We start from the raw sequence: 18,635 nt of genomic DNA, 5'->3' as shown, positions 1-18,635 counted from the left end.
GGGCCGCCGCCTCCTGGCGCCCGCCGGACCTGCCACGCGCCGCCGCCGCCGCCGCCGCGCGCTCCTCAGCGAGCGGGGCCAGGGGCGGAGTTCGACGCGGACACACCCCCGCGCGCCGCCGCCCGGCCAATGGTGGGGCGCGCAGTGCGCCGGCCGGCGCGCGCCGCCACGACGCAGCCAATGGCAGGAGGGCGAGTGCGCCGGCGCGCTGAGGAGCTGGGCCAGCGCGGGGGAGGGGCGCGGTCGGGGGCGGTGCCTGCGCGGCCGCCGGGCGCGACGTCAGTTTCGCGGGAAGCTTTGTGCGGGAGGCCAACCTGTAGGCTCGCGGCCCCGACCCTCTACCTCGACACCGACCCGGCCTCCGCCCTCGCCCCCGCGACCCCGACCCGGCCCCCGCCCCTCGAGGAGGGCGGCCTGGCTCCGCGCCCCGGGCCTTCCGGGCTCTGCAGGTCGGGTTCCCTGCGGGACTGGCTGCGGCTGCCGGTAAACCGTCCCCCGTCCTCGGACAGCGGGCAGGAGGCCGGAGTGGGGACAGGGACCCGGAGCCCAGGGGCCACCGTGGCGTAGGGGCTGGGTCCAGTGCCGACAGGCCCGCCCACCTCCTCCCTGGCCGCCTCCACACAGGGGCCCGGATCAGGACCCTGTAGCCCAGGGGTCCCCAAACCCCAGTCTGTGGACCGGTACCAGTCCGCGGCCTGGGTGCACAGCAGGAGGTGAGCAGTGGGCGAGAGAGCGAAGCTTCATCTGCCGCTCCCTATCGCTCGCATTACCGCCTAAACACGCCCCCCCCATCCGCCCCGGCCCCCGCCCTCGGTCTGTGGAAAAACTGTCTTCCACGAAACTGGTCCCTGGTGCCAAAACGGTTGGAGACCGCCGCTATAGCCCATCCTCGGGCTACACCAGCCTTCCCTGGGCTTCGAGCCGGGGCGCTGAACAGCCTGGGCCAGATCCTTCCTGAACAGGAGCTCCAAGGGCTGAGGACTTTGGTGGGGCTTTACCTGTCTCCTGACAACCACTCCAGCGGGCTCTCAGCCCCAGCGCCTGATGAAACCACTCTACACCGGTGCACCCAACAAATTGAAAACCCCTGTTCTAGCGAGGGAGGCAGAAAAGGCCCGTGACGTGTGAGTTATATGCCATGTTAAAAAGTGATCAGTGCTGTGGGGAAACAAGTAGATCAGCATTAGGGAGTTGGGGATCCAGGAAAGGTGGTGGGCAGGGTAGGCCTCATTGCCAAGTAATTTGAACAAACTGGGAGGAGGAGGAGGAGTGAGCCATGTGGGCTCTAGGGGAAGAGCATCTCCAGCAGAGAGAAGAGCCAGTGCCAAGGCCATAAATTGGGAACACATTCGGTGTGTCTGAAAAGTGGAGGTGGCCACCGTGAGCAAAGGAGTGCATGAGAGCAACAGGGGACAAGGCCAGAGAGGTGGAGGATGGGAAGGGGGTCATGTAGGCTCTCGTGAGGACTTTGACTTTCACACTCAGAAAAGTGAGCCACTGGAGGATTGGAGCAGAGGAATAGCTATTCAGTGCATTACACTGTCTGATGGAGACAGTGCCAGAAAGAGTGGAAGCAGGCAGGCTGTTTAGGAAGCTAATGCAAGCACCCACCCAAGAAACGATGATGTTGGGACACCTGTGGTGGCAGTGTTCTGTAGCAGTCAGGATAGCCCTGGTTATGCTGCAGTAACAAACATCCCTCAATTCTCAGCAGCTTAGCAAAATAAAAATGTATTTCTCCCTCAGGCTGCACGTTAAGGTTATAAGGCAGTTGAATATGTGAATATGGCGTTCAGGGAGGTGTCCAGCCTGGGGTACAGATTTGGCATTCATTAGCATACTTGTCGTATTTAAAGCCATACAGCTGATGAGCTCACCATGGGAGGAAATGCAAATAGAGAAAAAGAGAGGGAGAAGATTGAGCCCTGGGTACTCTCATACTAAGAGAGTATTTGAGAAGAGAAGGAGCTGGTAAAGAGCATGAGGATGTCAGGTATGAGGGAAACCAGGAGAGGGCAGTAGGCCAGGAGCCAAGTGAAGACAGTGCTAGGGTGAGCGGGAGGGATCAGCCTTCTCTGATGCTGCTGAGAGGTCCTGGTCAGTGGGCACTGGGAATTAGTCAATAGAGCACGCAGCACGAGGGCACTGGTCACCTTGACAAGTAAGTGATGGAGGAATAAGCCCAACTGAACGGGCTAAGGGGGAGTGGAAGGAGAGGCTTGGAAACCTTGAGACTGACAACTCTTCTGGGGTGTTCTGGCTGAAAAGGAGCAGAGAAACGGCCAAAGCGAGAAAGAAAAGGCAAGTCCAGAGAGAGTGTTGGTTTTATAGTGGGAAAGGAAGCAGCATGTTGTCCACCAGCAGGAATGAGCCCATGGAGGAGAAAGAGGTGAGGCAATCGCCTGAGAGGGGAGGGCGGGGGCTGGCATCTGACAGGAGCCTGGGTGGTTCAGCTCAGCCACAGCTTGAAGAGGAGTCTGAGAGGTGAGTGGATATGGGTGTAGGAATCTGGGGGGTTCTCTTCTAATGAGAACGAGGCCATCAGTTGAAGGTGAGAGGGGAGTGTGGTCCAAGGAGAGAGGACCAGGAGGGAACCAGGAAAAGACAGTAGGGTGGCCCGGCAGTGTCAAGGGGACCCGTCCGTGTGACTGTGTGTTTTCCTCCAGCCTATTTAGGCTGCCCCGGAGAAGGCGAGGAGAAAGGAGAGCTGGATTCAGCCAGGACTGCGGTTATGCTGGGTGAGTGCAGTGAGGTGAGGGGGAGACAGCGAGCTGTCTAAGAGGGATGCTTGCCCGGGGCATCTGAGCTCGGCAAGTAAAGAAGAGAGGACACCAGAGGGGTCGGAGGTCCCAGTGGGTTCAAAGGATCGCTGATAGAGGAAGTGAGCGAGGACGGGAAGTGCTTCAGAGACTTTTGCAAGGGGCTGCAGGTGCTAGGGGTGATGGTGTCTCTGTTACCTGCTGATCTGTGACAACCCCCCCCCAAACTTCATGGCTTAAAACCACATCAACTTATTATTTTGCACAATTCTGTGACTGACTGGGCATCTTCTGTTCCACACTGTGTCAGCCGGATACCTCCTTCGGTTGGACTCAGCTGGGAATTTGCCCGGAGCACCTCATTTTCTTCCATGTGACCCTATCCATTCAGGAGAGCTGGACTGCTTACCGTGTGGAGGCTCTGCTCTAAGTGATAGGTCCCAGTGGGCCTCTGCTTGAATCACACCTGCTAGTATCCCGCTGGCCAAAGCAAGTCACGCAGGCGAGCTTGGAGGCCGTGTGGGAGGGGTGTGCACAAGAGCATGAGTCCTGAAAGTGTGGCGCGTTGTGGGGGCTACCAGTGGAACAGGCTGCCCCCCACCCGTCCACCCTCTGACCCCTAATGATTCCTGCTCCTCCCACGTGAAGACCCTAGAACCCCACCTCACCGTGGCTCTTGGCTTATGACGTGCAACAAGGCCAGAGGCAAGCTGTCTGCCCCCCAAGACCCAACGTTCCAAGGGGAAGCACAGGATAAGTGAATAGACACCCGGTTCAAAAAGGAAAAGGGGGTGTGCCCCCTGCAGCCACGGATGCACAGCAATGTTGAAATCCAGCAGACAGCTGTCACAGTGCTCCTTTAAGGGCTTGTCTGCTCCCGGCAAGTGCTTCCCTAACGCACCCACCCTTTTTTATGGCTCCCAGTGGCTTCTCCCTCTGCCTCTTGGCCCTGCATGCTCGGTCATCCGCCCTTTTCCATGGGAAATGGGCCCTGTTTGCTGCTGAGTAGCTTCCTCAGCCTGCTTCTTGCCTGGAGACACTTGAGAGCCCAGAGGCCTCTTTTATTTTGAACTTTGTCCATTGTAGTTCAAGCAAATACAACCCCTAAAAAAAACTTTGTGGATTTTCTAGGTATCAAATTATAACACATTTTATTAGACAGAAGCTACACTGCAAATATCTTTGAGCGGCTCCTTTCTGCTGTGGACATCGAGCCATGTGCTGTGGCACAAAGACCTCAAGACGCCTGGAGGCGCTTCTGTATGGCTGACAGCACCTATGAGGGTCCCGTCCCCTGGGAATCTTCAGAGGTCTTAACAAGGGGTCATATGCCATGCCCTTGGATTTCTCTTAACCCTGAGGTCGTGTTTTGCTGCAGTGTCCTGGATTTGATCTTCCCCACGATGCCATTTCTTACCTTGAGAACCTTTGCTGCCTGGAAAGGCTGAGGCTGAGAAATAGTTTTTCTTTTCCAGCTGCAGGACCTGGCTTGGAATACTTCCTCCAACTTCTGCTGGAACATGGAACATTACTTCTTTAGTTCATTTCTCTTTTCTTTATTTCACTTTGGCATAAATGACTGAAAGAAGCCAGTTGGCCCTTTAAGCTTTCTGCCAGGAAAATCAGATCCTTAGATATATTTTCTGCCTTCCCCGTTACCACAGGCAATGGTGTCCCACTTTTCCGCCAATACCTGACTGGGCTCCGCCCTTCTCGGGCCTCCACCAGCAATGTCCTTACTGCCTGCCAGGTCCTCCTGCTGCCTGGTTCCAAAGTCAGGGCCACATTTCAGAATTCTGTGATGGCAACGTCTCACTTTCTTTTTGTTTTTGAATTTTATTTTTTATACAGCAAGTTCTTATTAGTTATCTATTTTATACATATTAGCGTATATATGTCAATTCCAATCTCCCAATTCATCCCATCACCACCACCACCCCCCGCCACTTTGCCCCCTTGGTGTTCATACGTTTGTTCTCTACATCTGTGTCTCTATTTCTGCCCTGCAAACCAGTTCATCTGTACCATTTTTCTAGGTTCCGCATCTATGCGTTAATATACGATATTTGTTTTTCTAACTTACTTCACTCTGTATGACAGTCTCTAGATCCATCCACGCCTCTACAAATGACCCAATTTCGTTCCTTTTTATGGCTGAGGTAATATTCCATCATATATATGTACCACATCTTCTTTATCCATTCGTCTGTCGTCAGACATTTAGGTTGCTTCCATGACCTGGCTATTGTAAATAGTGCTGCAATGAACACTGGGGTGCATGTGTCTTTTTGAATTATGGTTTTCGCTGGGTATATGCCCAGTAGTGGGATTGCTGGGTCATATGGTAATTCTATTTTTAGTTTTTAAAGGAACTTCCATACTGTTCTCCATAGTGGCTGTATCAATTTACATTCCCACCAACAGTGCAAGAGGGTTCCCTTTTCTCCACACCCTCTCCAGCATTTGTTGTTTGTAGATTTTCTGAGGCAGCATCTCACTTTTAAGTGTCAGTGTCTGTTCCAGGTATGTGCGGCTGCATAATAATTGCTTAAAACAACTGTTGATTTTCTAATTATTCCGTGATGAGATTGGGCTCAGCTGGTTGACTTTTCTGCTATTGGCTGGTGGGTAATTTGTCTCAAATTCTCACCATCAATTCCTTCCCTCCCTGTTAGGTGTGATGCTCCGTCCTCACTGGTCCTGTGACTGTTCTGGGGGTGTGTTTTGGCCACACTTTGCAGCTTGTGGGATCTTATTCCCTGACCAGTGGTTGAACCTGGCCCACAGCAGTGAAAGCACTGAGTCCTAACCACTGGACTGCCAGGAATCTCCCTCCTGTGACTGTTTTTTTTTTAAATTTTATTTATTTAATTTATTTTTGGCTGCGTTGGGTCTTCGTTGCTGTGCGCAGGCTTTCTCTACTTGCGGCGAGTGGGGGCTACTCTTCATTGCAGTGCGCGGGCTTCTCATTGCAGTGGCTTCTTGTTGTGGAGCACGGGCTCTAGACGTGCGGGCTTCGGTAGTTGTGGCACGCAGTCTCGACAGTTGTAGCTCACAGGCTCTAGAGTGCAGGCTCAGTAGTTGTGGCGCATGGGCTTAGTTGCTCCGCGGCATGTGGGATCTTCCCGGACCAGGGCTCGAGCCCGTGTCCCCTACATTGGCAGGCGGATTCTTAACCACTGCGCCACCAGAAAAGCCCCCTGTGACTGTTTTGATGCACTTAATCTGGTAGAAAGTTCTGGGACTTCCAAGCCCAGGCCAGAGGACTGGCAGCTTTACCTTCCTCCCTCTTGGGGGCCTGCTCACAGGTAATCAGTCTTACTACCTGGAGACCCTCATGCTGTGCAGAACCCCAAGCAAACCATGTGCAGAGGCCTCAGGGAAGGGACACTTGAGCAGCCCCCAGCTGTCCCAGCCACCCGAGTCAAGGTGCCAGACATCTTGGCCATTCTAACCCAGGCAGATACCACACAGAGTAGAAGAGCCTCCCAGATGAATGCAACCTAGTTTTCAGAGTAAGTAATAAATTTGGGTGGTTTTTCATGCAACAATAGACAGCCGAAACAGCCAGCGTCCCTCACGGAGCCACAGTCAGGATGTGTGAGTGAGGCGAGAAGTCTGAGACTCTTACGTCCAGGCTTTCCCTCTCTCTCTAGGTGATCTCTCCAGAGGATTAGCCAGGTATTGTCACATGGCAGCTCAGGACTGTCAGGGAATGAGAACAAAAGCTGCCAGCCCTTCATAGAGCCTGAAACTGGCATGGCATCTCTCTCTCTGGCAGTTCAAGCAAGTCAAGGGGCCAGCCCCATTCAGTGGGAGGGGTGGAACCCACCTGCTGATGGGAGTAACGGCGTGAGTGGAAAGGGGTGAGAGAAGTTGTTGGGTGACGTTCAGACAAACGTAAAGCCACAAGAGGGGCTGCTGAAGCCAGCTGGGGAAGGTTCTCAGAGGACAGGAGTCAAGGGAATGAGCACTGCCTTGATCATGTTTTTTATTTTCTAGATTTTTGATGCTTTGACATCTTGAGGGCCTTGCTGGCTGGGGAGAGACTGCCCTTCCCAGGCTGGCTAATTCCTAGAGACAGCAAACAACTCACCCACCAACACACCTTTCACTTGCAAACCAACCGATCCAGAGCCCACACCCCAACCACCTCCTGTCACCAGTACACCAGCCAGTATTTCCCTGCCTAAATCACCCAGGGCCAGGTACTGGACCACTAGAGACCGCTGAAATTATTCAAACTATCCAATCCCAAACTTGCTCAAACTTGCGTACCCTGCCTCCTTCCCACTGAAAACACGGTAAAGGCTCTGGCCGAGCTCTCCTCTCCCTGCTGTTCCTGATGGCACTGGCGCTTCCCCATGTGGCCCTGCATAGTGTGGCGTGCCCCACTTGGGAGCTGTAAGTTCTAAACTCTTCTTTCAAGGCAGTTGGCTTTGTGTCTGTCACCTTACCATAGCTGATTAAAACAAATCCTGGGTTCATGTTAAGACAGAGGCCAGGAGGTTGAGGTTGGAAGGAAACCTATGTGGATTCGGAAGTCAGAATTCCTGCACAAGTGGTGCTGGAGAGAATGACAGTGAGTGAGTCAGGAGCTGAAATCCCCAAAGAATAAGGGGGGCAGGCCTTGGCTTTGGAGGTAACAGCAAGAGTGGAGGGGTGAATGAATTATTCTTCTGAGAAAATGAGAGTTAAGGCTGGCAGCTATTAGGGCAAAGGGGAAAATGGTCTGGAAGTGGTCATAAGGAGTCAGGAGAGCATCCACCCTACCTGCAGGCCCAGAGGTACAGGGGTTGTGCGAAAATAAACATTTACACTTTAGAGCCTCCAGGGGAAGCCCGGGCTCCATGAGAGCATGAGGAAAGGAACGTTTAGAGAAAAGCAGAAGTTAGGGTGGTGATGATGGTGGACATGAGGGCACACCAGCAGAGCTTCTAGAGGGGAGAGGGGGTCAGAGGAAAGGACGTGCAGAGCCCTATAGGGTGCGATTGTAGGAAACAGGTGTGACCTGGGGTAAGGTCACCCATTTTCTGCCCCCATCTCCTCCATCTCAGCAGCAGCCAACACAGCGTCTCTCTCTGCCTCCTCAAACACTTCCTTTTTGATTTCTGCCATGGACACTTGGTTTTTGGGGCTGCCCGCCATCCTCCCTATCCCATGGGCACCCCAAACTCCTTGTTCAGGGAGTTTGCACAGTCCTGACAGGAGAGTGTCAAGCTGGCCAGTCAGACCCTCCCTCCTGAAGCATCAGAATCCCGGGTAAACCAGGTGGACCTGGCGCCTGCTGCAGACCCCTGGCCCTCAGGGCCTCCCTGGCTGCTGCCTTTCCTCAGCCTGGCCCAGTGGACCCTTCAGCCTGTGAGGCCCCTCTCCTTTTGCTGGAGGGCTAGATTAGCTTTCTCTGGCTTCACCCCCACTTCTGATGTCATCAGTGTCCTGAATAGAGTTACCATCTACAAACAAGGGTCTAACAAATCGTTCGTCCTCTGTCTCCCGCAGACTCATGCCTAGGAGTTCACTTGGGTGCCTAACAGGCACCTCTGACTCTGCCGGTCACGATTTCTCCCCTTCCCCACCCCCCAAACAACTTGTATCTAGGCCGGTTGTCTCCATCAAAAAAATGCCACCCCATTCGCCCAGCTGTTCTGGACAAAAACTTGGCCTCACCTTGACGCCCTCCTTCAAGCAACCCCATATTTAACCTGCCAGTAGGCGCCCAGCACCTTCTGTAAGCCAAGCACGGCCTTCTCTCACCTAGACTCCCGGATTTGCCCTCGAATCCGCCCCTGGGTATCGAGCCCCACCCCTCACCTCTCCCTGCCGCTGCTGCAGGCCAAGCGCTCCCCGCCCCGACACAAGCCCAGCCTGGAGACTTCCCTCAGTGTAGAGACGCTGCACGGTGGAGACCCCGGGGCGGAGCCTGAGAGGGGGCGTCGGCCCGGCCCGCCCCCTCCACAGGTGAGGCAGCAGGGGGCGCAGGTGCGCCGGGTTCCCGCGGGCTGCGCCCGAGCTCCACCCTGCTGGCCGGGGCGGGGCGGGGAAGGGCGGGTTGGGGGGACGGACCGAGGCGGGGCTGGGGGGCGGGCAGGAGCCAGCGTGGGGAGCTGGGGGGCCGAGGGGGGCGGGGAGGGGTGGGGACAAGAGGGGAGAGGGATGGGGGCGGGGGGAGCAGGGGGCCGGGCGAGGCGGGAGCGGGGGCGGGGCGGGGGCGGGCGGGAGGCCGGGGCGGGGCAGCGGGGGCGGGGCTGGGCGCGCGGCGACAGCGGCAGCGGCAGCGGCGGGGGCGGCAGCGCGCGGCCGCCCCGCAGGGCCGCGGCATGGGACGGGTGCAGCTCTTCGAGGTCCGCCTGAGCCACGGCCGCGTCGTCTACAGCCCGGGGGAGCCGCTGGCGGGGGCCGTGCGCGTGCGTCTGGCGGCGCCGCTGCCCTTCCGAGGTGGGCGCGGGGTCCGGGAAGGGCCGCACCTGCGGCGGGCCGGGCATGGCTCCGAAGCGGCGCGCGGCCGCTGGGCCCGGGACACGCGAGGCCGGGGGCGCGCGTCCGGCTGCGGGGGGCGCCGCGGGGCGGCCGGCCGGGCGGCGGACCGCGGGGGTGGGAGGCCGGCGGCGGTCGGGGCGGAGCAGGGAGGCCCGGGTGGCCCAGTCCTTCCGCATCTGCCTTTCCTGTCCTCTCCGCCAAGGGCCGTCCAGACTCGGGGCGCGGGCTTCGAGCCTGTCTACTTCGCCGAAGGCCACTCTGACCTGGACCCGCGACGCTTCTGACCTTCTCTGTCGGGTCTCCGGTCCGCCGCGCCCTGCAGCTGCTGGGCCCTCACCTGGAGCCCGGCCCGCGCTGGGCTTTCTCTCCCATACACCCAGGCAGCCCCGCCGAGTGTGCGGGTCCCCGGGGGCGGGCTGCAGGGCACTGCTTACACCCAGCCCGAGGCTAGTCCCTAAGGGCTGGGAGGATCTTGATAATCCCTGCGTGCCGTAGGCCGCCGTAGCGGGCATCTGGGAGCCGAACCTGAGCCCTCCTGGCCAGTCCCTCTGCTGGCGCAGATATCTGGGACTTTGAGACCGGGGATCCGGTTGCTGCGGCGCCCCTAGCTAGGGCTCCCTGCCGGCGCTGGCCTCGTCTGTCTGCTGCCTGAGGTGTGAACCGGGCCCTGCGGGGGACATCACACCTGGTCCCTCTGGGCCGTGGGCGAACCGCAGCCCGGGCGGGGTCTCTCTCCTGACCCCGGCTCTGAGTGTGAGGTTGCGTGGTGTGTCCGTCCTGGGGCGCTTCTCTACCTTGGGGTGCTTGGCCAGAACCACAGCTGCCGGGCTTCCCTCTGGGCCTTGACCTTCCAGGCCCCCGTGTGGTTGACCGTTCAGCGCTTGGGGTGCCCGCTGAGGATGCAGAGCCACCGTCCTCTCTGGGCAGCTGCCTCCTCCGTCCCGGACCGGTGACACCGCCCACCTCCGTAACGTGTCGCCTCTTTCCTGTCTCCCCAGTTGGAGTTTGGGGTTGGGTGGGGGTAGGTGTGCTTGTGGCAGGGGCACCGGGGGGACAGTGCAGCTCTGCTCTGGGGCACCAGTGAGAGGTGAGTGCGGCTGGCAGGGCACAGGAAGGAGGGGTGGGCCGTGGCTGGAGGACAGACGGACACCACAGAGACCCCACGCAGAGCTCTCCTCCTGGCCTGCTGCCCTGTCACCCCCTGTAGCTGGGGCCCAGGGCGAACAGGCTGTTGTTGACCACAGTGAAGGGGTGGCCTGAGCTGTGCGTGACTAACCTGGGCTGGTTAGAGCCCCGCAGCCTCCACGTGGTGGGTAGGATGTGGGTAAATGGACAGCTGGGCCCCAGGAGGCTGAGGGAGTCCCTGACTGTAAGAGCCCTGAGGCAGGGAGAAGCAGGTCAGGTCACAGGCTGGAGAGTCCAGCAACGACTGGCCTCGCGCCAGAGAGGGTATTATTTTCAGTTTGCCCCCCAGGGGTAGGGGGGATGCTGGTGCTGGGGCCTCTGTAGGCCTCCGGCCCTGCCGGGGCGTGAGAGAGGAAAGACCATGGTTCTTATTTTTCCTTTCCCTCAAAAGACACTTGTTACCAGGCATTGATGCAATAGGGGGGCCCCCAGGAGGACATGGAGGGTGGGGGGCAGCAGGCCTCTGAACACTTGACTGAGGAGTGTCAGTGATGGTCTGCACTCAGCCTTGGGGACGCCGGCTGCCTTGGGAGCTGATGTGGAAGAAGGCTGGAGATGGAGCTGGAGACTGGGTCCAGCCCAGCTGGAGGCTGGGGGTCAGGCGGGGCTGCCCTGTGCTCTGCTCTCGAGGTGGGCGACGAGGGAGGGTGATGCCCGGACAACAGTAGCAGCCAGCTGCCAGCTCTGCCGGCTCCCTGGGCTCTCACCGTGGGCCAGATGCCATTCCCACTTCCCAAGGACCAATCCATCAGTCTTCATAGCAACCCTGGGAGGTGGGTGTTGCCATTCCTCTCGTGTTACAGATTTGGAAACAGGACAGAGGGAAGTGGCTTGCAGGCTAGAGCTGTAGTGAAAGGATGTGGCAGAGGCTGGGCTGCCCCAGGTTTGAGGGAGCTGATGGAGGCTGGGACAGACCCTGGGGACCAGAGGGGGAGCAAGCAGACGGGGAGCAAGCAGAAGTCTTCGTGTTCAGACTGCAGGTGGTACATAGGCGGAGGGCTGCTGGACAGGTGGGAGTGCTGGCTCAAGAGGAGAGTTCCGGAAGCGCTCTGGTACAGGATCCACATGATGATTCGCCTCAGAGAACTGGAGCAGCCCCAAACCTCCAGTTCCCCCTGCGCCTCCATTATTCCCCTGCGGAGGAGAGATGGGACAGGGAGGGGAGTTTGTTTCCACTCGGGGATTGGAGGCTGTTCATCCAGGCAGGGTCCCCGAAGGGGCCTCACAGCATATGTGCAGAGGGGGCCCTGGCACAGTCGTTGGGAAGTTCACAGAGTTCGAGGGCCGGTTTGTTTTTCTGGGGCCAGGTGCCACCCTGACTTGTTCACCTTAATTGTGTGGCCGGGTCCTGGCTGAGTGTGTGCCTGTTTCAGCCACCCTGCTTTTGGACGCGTAGGCTATGCCTAGGTTGTTTGCTATTAGGAGCAGTGTTGAACAGGGTGAACAGGGTGAGATTCTAAGGGGATCTGCTGGATCCCTGGAACGCGTGTGTAAAATTACAGCAGATCTGCCTGCTTCTTCTCCAGGGCCTCCGTCGTATCAGCCGACAGGTTGATTGCTATAAGCAAGTGTCTGTTTTTCTACCTTCTCTATGACACGTATGAGAATGTTTAATATTTGCCAATCTGATGTGTTAAATGGTAAGTCACATGAGTTTCCGTGAATTCTAGTGAGGTTAGACAGCTATTCCTTTATCTGCTGCTGTGTGAAAGTCACCTCTAAGCAAACAAATCACGCCTAAACTAAGTTGTTTAAAGCAACCATTTTATTATAACTTGTGCTGTTGTGGGTTAGGATTTTGGGCAGAGCTCGGCAGGGTGATTCTTCAGCTCCGTGTCCCATCCACTGGGGTCACTTCACAGTGCTCAGCTGTCACTGGGCCAGTCTGGGGACCATCGCACCCCTTCCAGCACACTCCATTGTTCCCAGCATTCCCAGGGCAGCCGGATTCAAGGGGGGACGCACCCTCTCCAGGAGGAATGTTTCCAGAAGTGTGACGCCTGCAATCCACCAGGACGTCTTCTAGTTACTTTACAGTCAGGCTTCCCCTTCTCTGCTCATTCCACGCCGTGCCTCTCTTGGGATGTGTTGGTCTGTAGGAGCACTGCTGATGTACCAGACCTCCAGGGTGGGAACAGTTCCAGGTCTGGCCCTAGGAGGGGATGACGGGTGGAGCGTGGATTAGAAATTAGGGCCGAGGTCCGGGTGGTGAGCCTGGGCTGGCACGGAGGCTGAGGGCTGGTCACTGGCAGTGCTGAAGGGGCGGAGGCCGAGTCACGGGTTCGTGGAGGGCAGCCCAGTGCACTGTGGGACCAACAGGAGGCCTGCATCAGCAAGGTGGGGCCTGCCTGGGGAGACCACAGACAGACCTGGTGTGGCTGCCCCTGGCCCGGGGCACTTGAGACACTGCATTCTTCCTGCCTGATGGCTTTGTCAGGAGGGTGTCAGATTCCGAGTTACCTTCCCTTCACCAGTCCATCAGGTCAGGGGAGGACGGGCAGCTGGGCAGGCAGGCTAAAGCCTTTGGCCTTGACTCAGCCCCGCAGGGAGAGGAAGAAATGGAGGGAGCCACAGGGCTACCTGTCACTGAGCTCCCACCCCCTGCCCTGTTTGGGTCTCCAGCCATGGTGTCCCCTCTGGTGACCGGCCTCGGCTGGGCCTGGTCCAGCCATGGCCTTCTGACTGTAGTGGGCTCTGGACGGAGGAATTTGTGTTCCTGATCACAGGGCGGAAGGCGGCAGCAACCCTGCTGCCTGGTTCCTGGTGTGTGTGCTTCCCCTGGGGAGTGTGGGGGAGGACCAGGCCATCTCGATGCAGAAATCAGCGCTCCTGGGCAGTACTGGCCCAGGAAGCCAAGGTGTCCCCACCCTCTGGTGTGCCGGACTGTTGGGTTCCTTATCTGCTCAGGCGGGTCTGACCACATTCCTGCAGCATGAGGGCTAATAGGTAGCTTCCTGGAGCCTGAAGGGGTGCCTCCCAGCCTAACTGACTTGCCTGAGAGGCAGCAGGAAGGTGGGGTCAGACGTCAGCTGCCCCAAACAGCTGCCTCTGTTCACCTAGGGTTTCCCAAGCACCCCTGTAGGGAGCTGGGTTTTCACAGGTCTGGTTGGGCGGGGGCTGGGGGTGGGGCTTTGCCCAGGGGTCATCTGGTGACCGTCAGGGCCTTCACGTTCTGGATGGCACGACAGGTAGAACTCTGTGCCTCGCCACCCTGGCTCGCTGAGAGCACCTGAAGATGTGGCACGGACAGGAAGTGTCCTCTGGAGGGTAGCAGGCCATGTGCTGGCCTTCCCAGGGCCTAGCTGGGTGGTCCTGGGTGCTGCCCGTCCTGCCTGAATCCCTGTGCTGGGGCTAGGGAGGGGCCCAGGCCAGTCTGGTTGGGGCTCATGCTGTCCCCCCCTTGCAGCTATCCGGGTGACCTGCACGGGGTCCTGCAAGGTCTCCAGCAAGGCCAATGACACAGCGTGGGTGGTGGAGGAGGGCTACTTCAACAGCGCTCTGTCCCTGGCCGACAAGGGTGAGTCTGGGAACCCTTCCCTCACCTCATCCCACTGAGAGTGGGGTCTGTCCACCTGACTTCCCCATCCGCCTCTGGCATCCCCGTGCTAGCCCACCCTCTCCCAGGACTGTGCACCTTGCTGGATTTCCCTCCCTGGCAGGCACAGGGCATTGCCTGATGGGGGCTGGGTGGCTGAAGAGGGCCACCTTCTCCTGGATTTGGATGGGCTCCGGCCCCCGGAACAGCCCTGCCCCCTCTCCTGTTCAAGCCAAGCTCTCACCCCCATCCTTTGCCCAGGCCACAGCCCTGTGCTGCTGAGGTGCTGGAGACAGAGGCTAGGAGCCCAGCAGCCAGATGCAGTGTGAGCTGGTTGGCTGCAGGGCCTGCTTCTGTCCTGGACCCTGTGAGGTCACCTTGTCCCCTCTCCCCTACCTCCCTTCTGTCTCTGCAGGGAGCCTGCCTGCTGGAGAGCACAGCTTCCCCTTCCAGTTCCTGCTTCCTGGTGAGAGCCCAGCCTGGCCAGGCCAGGTGGTGGCAGTTGGCGAGGGTGGGTGGGAGGTGGGGTGGGGGGCAGTCGGGTACCAGTCCCTGCTCTGTCTCCAGCCACAGCTCCCACGTCCTTTGAGGGCCCTTTTGGGAAGATTGTGCACCAGGTACGGGCCACCATCGACACACCACGTTTTTCCAAGGATCACCAGTGCAGCCGCGTGTTCTACATCTTGAGCCCCCTGAACCTGAATAGCATCCCAGACATCGAGGTGAGCCTGGGCAGTGGCCTCCTGGGTGGGCCCACCCTTGCCTGACACCCTGTCCCCAGCACAGGTGAGGCGGCCAGGGTCTGGAAGAGCAGCGGCCTCTCTGTCCCTGAGCTGACCCGAGGATCCCGCCTACCCACACTTGCCAAACCCCCTCTCTGTTCTCCTCCCAAGCAACCCAATGTGGCCTCCACCACCAAGAAGTTCTCCTACAAGCTGGTGAAGACAGGCAGCGTAGTCCTCACCGCCAGCACCGACCTCCGAGGCTACGTGGTGGGGCAGGTGCTGCGGCTGCAGGCTGACATTGAGAACCAGTCAGGCAAGGACACCAGCCCTGTGGTGGCCAGTCTGCTGCAGGTCAGAGTCCCCTCGCCTGCTGGGCCCTGTCCCCACGGGGCAGAGGAGGGGTAGGTGGCTGGCCTGCCCAGGCTCACAGGCTGGCCCTTCCCCAGAAAGTGTCCTACAAGGCCAAGCGCTGGATTTATGACGTGCGGACCATCGCCGAGGTGGAGGGCGCCGGCGTCAAGGCCTGGAGGCGGGCTCAGTGGCAAGAGCAGATCCTGGTGCCTGCCCTGCCCCAGTCCGCCCTGCCGGGCTGCAGCCTCATCCATGTGGACTACTACCTGCAGGTGGTAGGGATACAGGGGTGGGGTGGGAGGAGGGGCCGGTGGCCTGGCTCCTCACTCGCATAACCTCCTCAGGTCTCCCTGAAGACGCCGGAAGCCATCGTGACCCTCCCGGTCTTCATCGGCAACATCGCTGTGAACCACGTCCCACTGAGCCCCCGGCCAGGCCAAGGCCTGGTGGTGCCCTCAGCGCCACCCCAGGAGGAGGCGGAGGCTGTGGCTGGTGGCCCCCACTTCTTCTCGGACCCTGTCTCCCTCTCCACCAAGAGCCACTCACAGCAGCAGCAGCCGCCTGCAGCCCTCGGCTCTGTGCCTGGCGCCCCTGAACCCCATCCTCAGGATGGTAGCCCTGCCCCCCACCCGTTGCCCCCTCCCTTGTGCATCTCCACAGGTGCCACCGTGCCCTACTTTGCAGAGGGTTCTGGAGGGCCGGTGCCCACGACCAGTACCTTGATCCTCCCGCCTGAGTATAGCTCGTGGGGCTACCCCTATGGTGAGTGGGGGCCTGGGGCCTGGCAGGGAGGGGGAGCCACGGGCCCCATGCAGACCTGGCTCTCTCCCTGCAGAGGCCCCGCCATCCTATGAGCAGAGCTGTGGCGGTGTGGACCCTGGCCTAACCCCAGGGAGCTGACCCCATGTCGCCTTCTCCGGACGGGCGGACCTACGCCCTGGGACTAGGTTCCCAGGGCCTCGTGCCTTCGCTCCCGGCCTGGCCCGGCCCACTCAGGACCCGCCGCTGCCCGCCGTTCCCTGCGGCCTCTGCCTCCGGACCAGCTTCTGCCCCGACCAGCCTCCGCAGCCCCCCTGTAGTCGGCCTCTCCCCGGGGGTTGGGGCCTAGAGAGACTTGGTGTAAATAAAAAGCTTCATTTGTAGAGCTGGGCACAGTGGCCTGTGGGACGCCCTCCTCTGCCGGGTGTGTGTGCGTGTTCGGGTAGTGGCTGTTGTGGGTGTGCCCAAGCCCCCCGGGCTTCTCAGCCCCTCCCCTCCCTATAGGGCACGCCCCTCAGCCTAGCCCATCCATGCACGACACGCCCTCTTCGGGGCATGCCCCTTTCAGCCCCGCCTTTCCCTGCGGGGCACGCCCCTCTCCTCGGCCCCGCCCCTTGCCGTCGTTTTCCCCCCACCCACCCCACCCCCTTCCGCTCTGGGTCCCTCCTCCTTCCGGGCGTCTTGGACCGGAAGGTGGGGGGGCGGGGGAGCGATCCGGGCAGGGAGCAGAACCAGCTTTGGGAATCGTCCGTGGCGGTTAACCAGGCCCGGGCCAGGCGCTTGGCCTCCCGGTTCGGCTTCAGGATTTGCCCTCGGAGGCGGGCTTGCGTGTTTGGAGCCTCAGCATCAACTTAAGTGGCCTTGTGACAGGGGGAGAAGACCACCGCTGTTCCATTTTGTTAGCATACATCTTGGGCTAGCCGTCTGGCACCCACCACTCCAGGCTACGCAGTTTAGACTTCGTGTGCCAGACGAAATCCGGTCGGGGGGAGGGAGCAGGCTTCCCCAGTTCCTTTACCCTTGGCCTCAAGTCTCCTGCCCCTGCCGTCACCACTGCCACGTCTGGCTCTGAGGGATGCTGCTTCTCACGCTGAGAAGTAAATAGTATCACTTTTGCACACATCCCACTGGCCACCCTTTACAGTTGGAACTGTACAGGCAGCCATGTACCCTAAAACTTTACTATTTGTGGGACAAGGAGAGGATGAATATTGGACAAAAACACAAAGCATGCCACAAGAAGGATAACCTGTGAAACATCTACTAGAAGCTGTAGCCTCATAGTTGAGACTCTGCCTGTTTCAAATCCCATCTCTGCCTCCCGACAGTGTGTGGCCTTGAAGGCACACCCCTGCTTTGGTTTGCTTACTTACAGAATGTGGATGAAAACGACGTCCACCTCCCAGGACTGACCTGACGGTCACTGAGTCAACACGTAACACATCATGTGCCGAGAAGAGCACCTAACATCATTGGTCGGCGACAATACCAGCATAGGGTGGGTCGGGCTGATGGTGCAGAATGGGAACATCACCTACTTCTGACACATTCATTTACAGCCGGTCTTTGCCTAATGAAGGACTTTTTTTCACATCTTAACTCATCTATTCCTTCAACAAATATTTTGTCTCCTGCATGCCAAACATTGTTCCAGGTACTAGGGCACACAAAACAAAAATCCCTTACCTTTTGGACTTAGTGGGGCTGACAGGCAATATGGCAACGGAATGCTATGGAGTAAAAGAAAGCAAGGAAGTTTTGGGGTGCAGTATTGTTTTTAAATAGGGGCAAGCGGACATTTCCCTGAAGAGGTGGTATTTAAGACCCAAGGATTGTCAAGAAGTGAGCCACACAGATACCTGAGATATAAGTGTTTCAGAGTAGGGGCAAACTAGGGCCCAAGGCAAGAGTGGAGAGAGAAAGGCTGGTGCCAGAGAAGTAGGTGCGGGTGAAAGCTGGTGGAGCTGTGCAGGCTGTTAAGCAAGACCGCTCCTGAGCCTCCCGTCCTGAGGCTCCAGACAGAGCTTGGGGTTCCTGGCCTGTCAGGAGCTGACTCAGGCTGTCCCCCCAAACCTGGGAAGTCTTCCTTGGTACTTAGGATCGTCCACTGCCTCCTCTGCAGCTGAGTGCACCGTCAGTGCACTTAGTGGAATTTTCCTGGAGTCTCATGTTCCACGAGATTGAACCCTCACAGGAGTGAGGCCCAGATTACCCTTTGACTCAGGGCCTCCCCAGTTCCTGTTGTGAAGACTGGCCAGAGAACCCCAATTTCAGTCTATGCTGCTTTTCTCAACTCCCAGGGGATGGCAGAAACACGTCTGGCTACGGGGAGTGGGTGGCCTAAACCAGTCTACGTGGGCTGTTCAGTGAAGGCTGCTTGATATGCAGGAAAGGTCTCGCCCTGTGCATAACTGGGGGGCTTGCAGAAGGCTGGGGTGACCCGAGAGGCTGCCCAACTGGGGCCACCTCCTAACTGGAGCACACCACCCCCGGCAAGCCTGGCATCTTCCCTAACCAGAGCGCCCCCCCCCGCCCCCAACAGGGACAATCCTCCGCCTTGGACATTCCCCACCCTACCCACACTTCCCAACCAGGACACTGTCCCCAGCCAGGGCACAGCCTCCTAGCGGGGCACCTTCCCTAATCAGGGCATCCTCCCCGACAGTCCGGACATGCTCCCAGCCGAGCACCCCAGCGTTGGGGCAGTCCCTCTAACTGGGGCACCTCCCCCAACTGGAGCACCGCCAACGCAGGCAATCCTCCCCAAAGGGACATCCCCCCTCCCGCCTCAGGGCAGCTTTCTCAGTCAAGACATCACCCCCCGCCAGGCACACCTCATAA

General features: G+C 58.8%; 1 protein-coding gene and 1 long non-coding RNA gene across 12 annotated transcripts; one reads left to right on the top strand and one right to left on the bottom strand.

The window, feature by feature from the left end:
* The first annotated feature begins 318 nt into the window (after nt 1-318).
* ARRDC1 (arrestin domain containing 1) lies at nt 319-16,177 on the top strand. 11 transcript variants are annotated; one of them, XM_060153868.1, is made up of 8 exons: nt 857-1,124; nt 2,667-2,738; nt 13,831-13,941; nt 14,375-14,425; nt 14,613-14,681; nt 14,853-15,035; nt 15,131-15,307; nt 15,380-16,177. In XM_060153868.1, the coding sequence occupies exons 3-8, from the start codon at nt 13,879-13,881 to the stop codon at nt 15,887-15,889; spliced, it is 1,053 nt and encodes a 350-aa protein (XP_060009851.1). In that variant the 5' UTR covers nt 857-1,124; nt 2,667-2,738; nt 13,831-13,878; the 3' UTR covers nt 15,890-16,177. The 11 variants fall into 11 exon arrangements, with proteins under 11 accessions (XP_060009852.1, XP_060009851.1, XP_060009845.1 ...); XM_060153862.1 differs by having other exon boundaries at nt 864-1,124; nt 14,527-14,681; XM_060153861.1 differs by lacking the exons at nt 857-1,124; nt 2,667-2,738 and adding an exon at nt 9,024-9,197 and having other exon boundaries at nt 14,527-14,681; nt 15,380-15,797; nt 15,871-16,177.
* LOC132523225 (uncharacterized) lies at nt 12,172-18,230 on the bottom strand. Its single transcript, XR_009541431.1, has 2 exons — nt 17,168-18,230; nt 12,172-12,728 (listed from the first exon to the last, which is right to left on the bottom strand). It is a non-coding gene; the product is annotated as an uncharacterized LOC132523225 (long non-coding RNA).
* Nucleotides 18,231-18,635: the final 405 nt, after the last annotated feature.

The sequence above is a fragment of the Lagenorhynchus albirostris genome, chromosome 7, assembly GCF_949774975.1.
Source record: "Lagenorhynchus albirostris chromosome 7, mLagAlb1.1, whole genome shotgun sequence".
Lineage (NCBI taxonomy): Eukaryota > Metazoa > Chordata > Mammalia > Artiodactyla > Delphinidae > Lagenorhynchus > Lagenorhynchus albirostris.
The sequence above is the reverse complement of the archived record's forward strand: the minus strand, read 5'-3'. Positions and strand labels throughout refer to the sequence as shown.

Coding starts and splice junctions, on each gene's coding strand:
- ARRDC1 (XM_060153858.1), top strand. CDS start 9,080: ATGGGACGGGTGCAGCTCTTCGAGGTCCGCCTGAGCCACGGCCGCGTC. Junction 14,682..14,852: donor ATAGCATCCCAGACATCGAG/GTGAGCCTGGGC, acceptor TCTCCTCCCAAG/CAACCCAATGTGGCCTCCAC. Junction 15,308..15,379: donor ATGTGGACTACTACCTGCAG/GTGGTAGGGATA, acceptor TAACCTCCTCAG/GTCTCCCTGAAGACGCCGGA.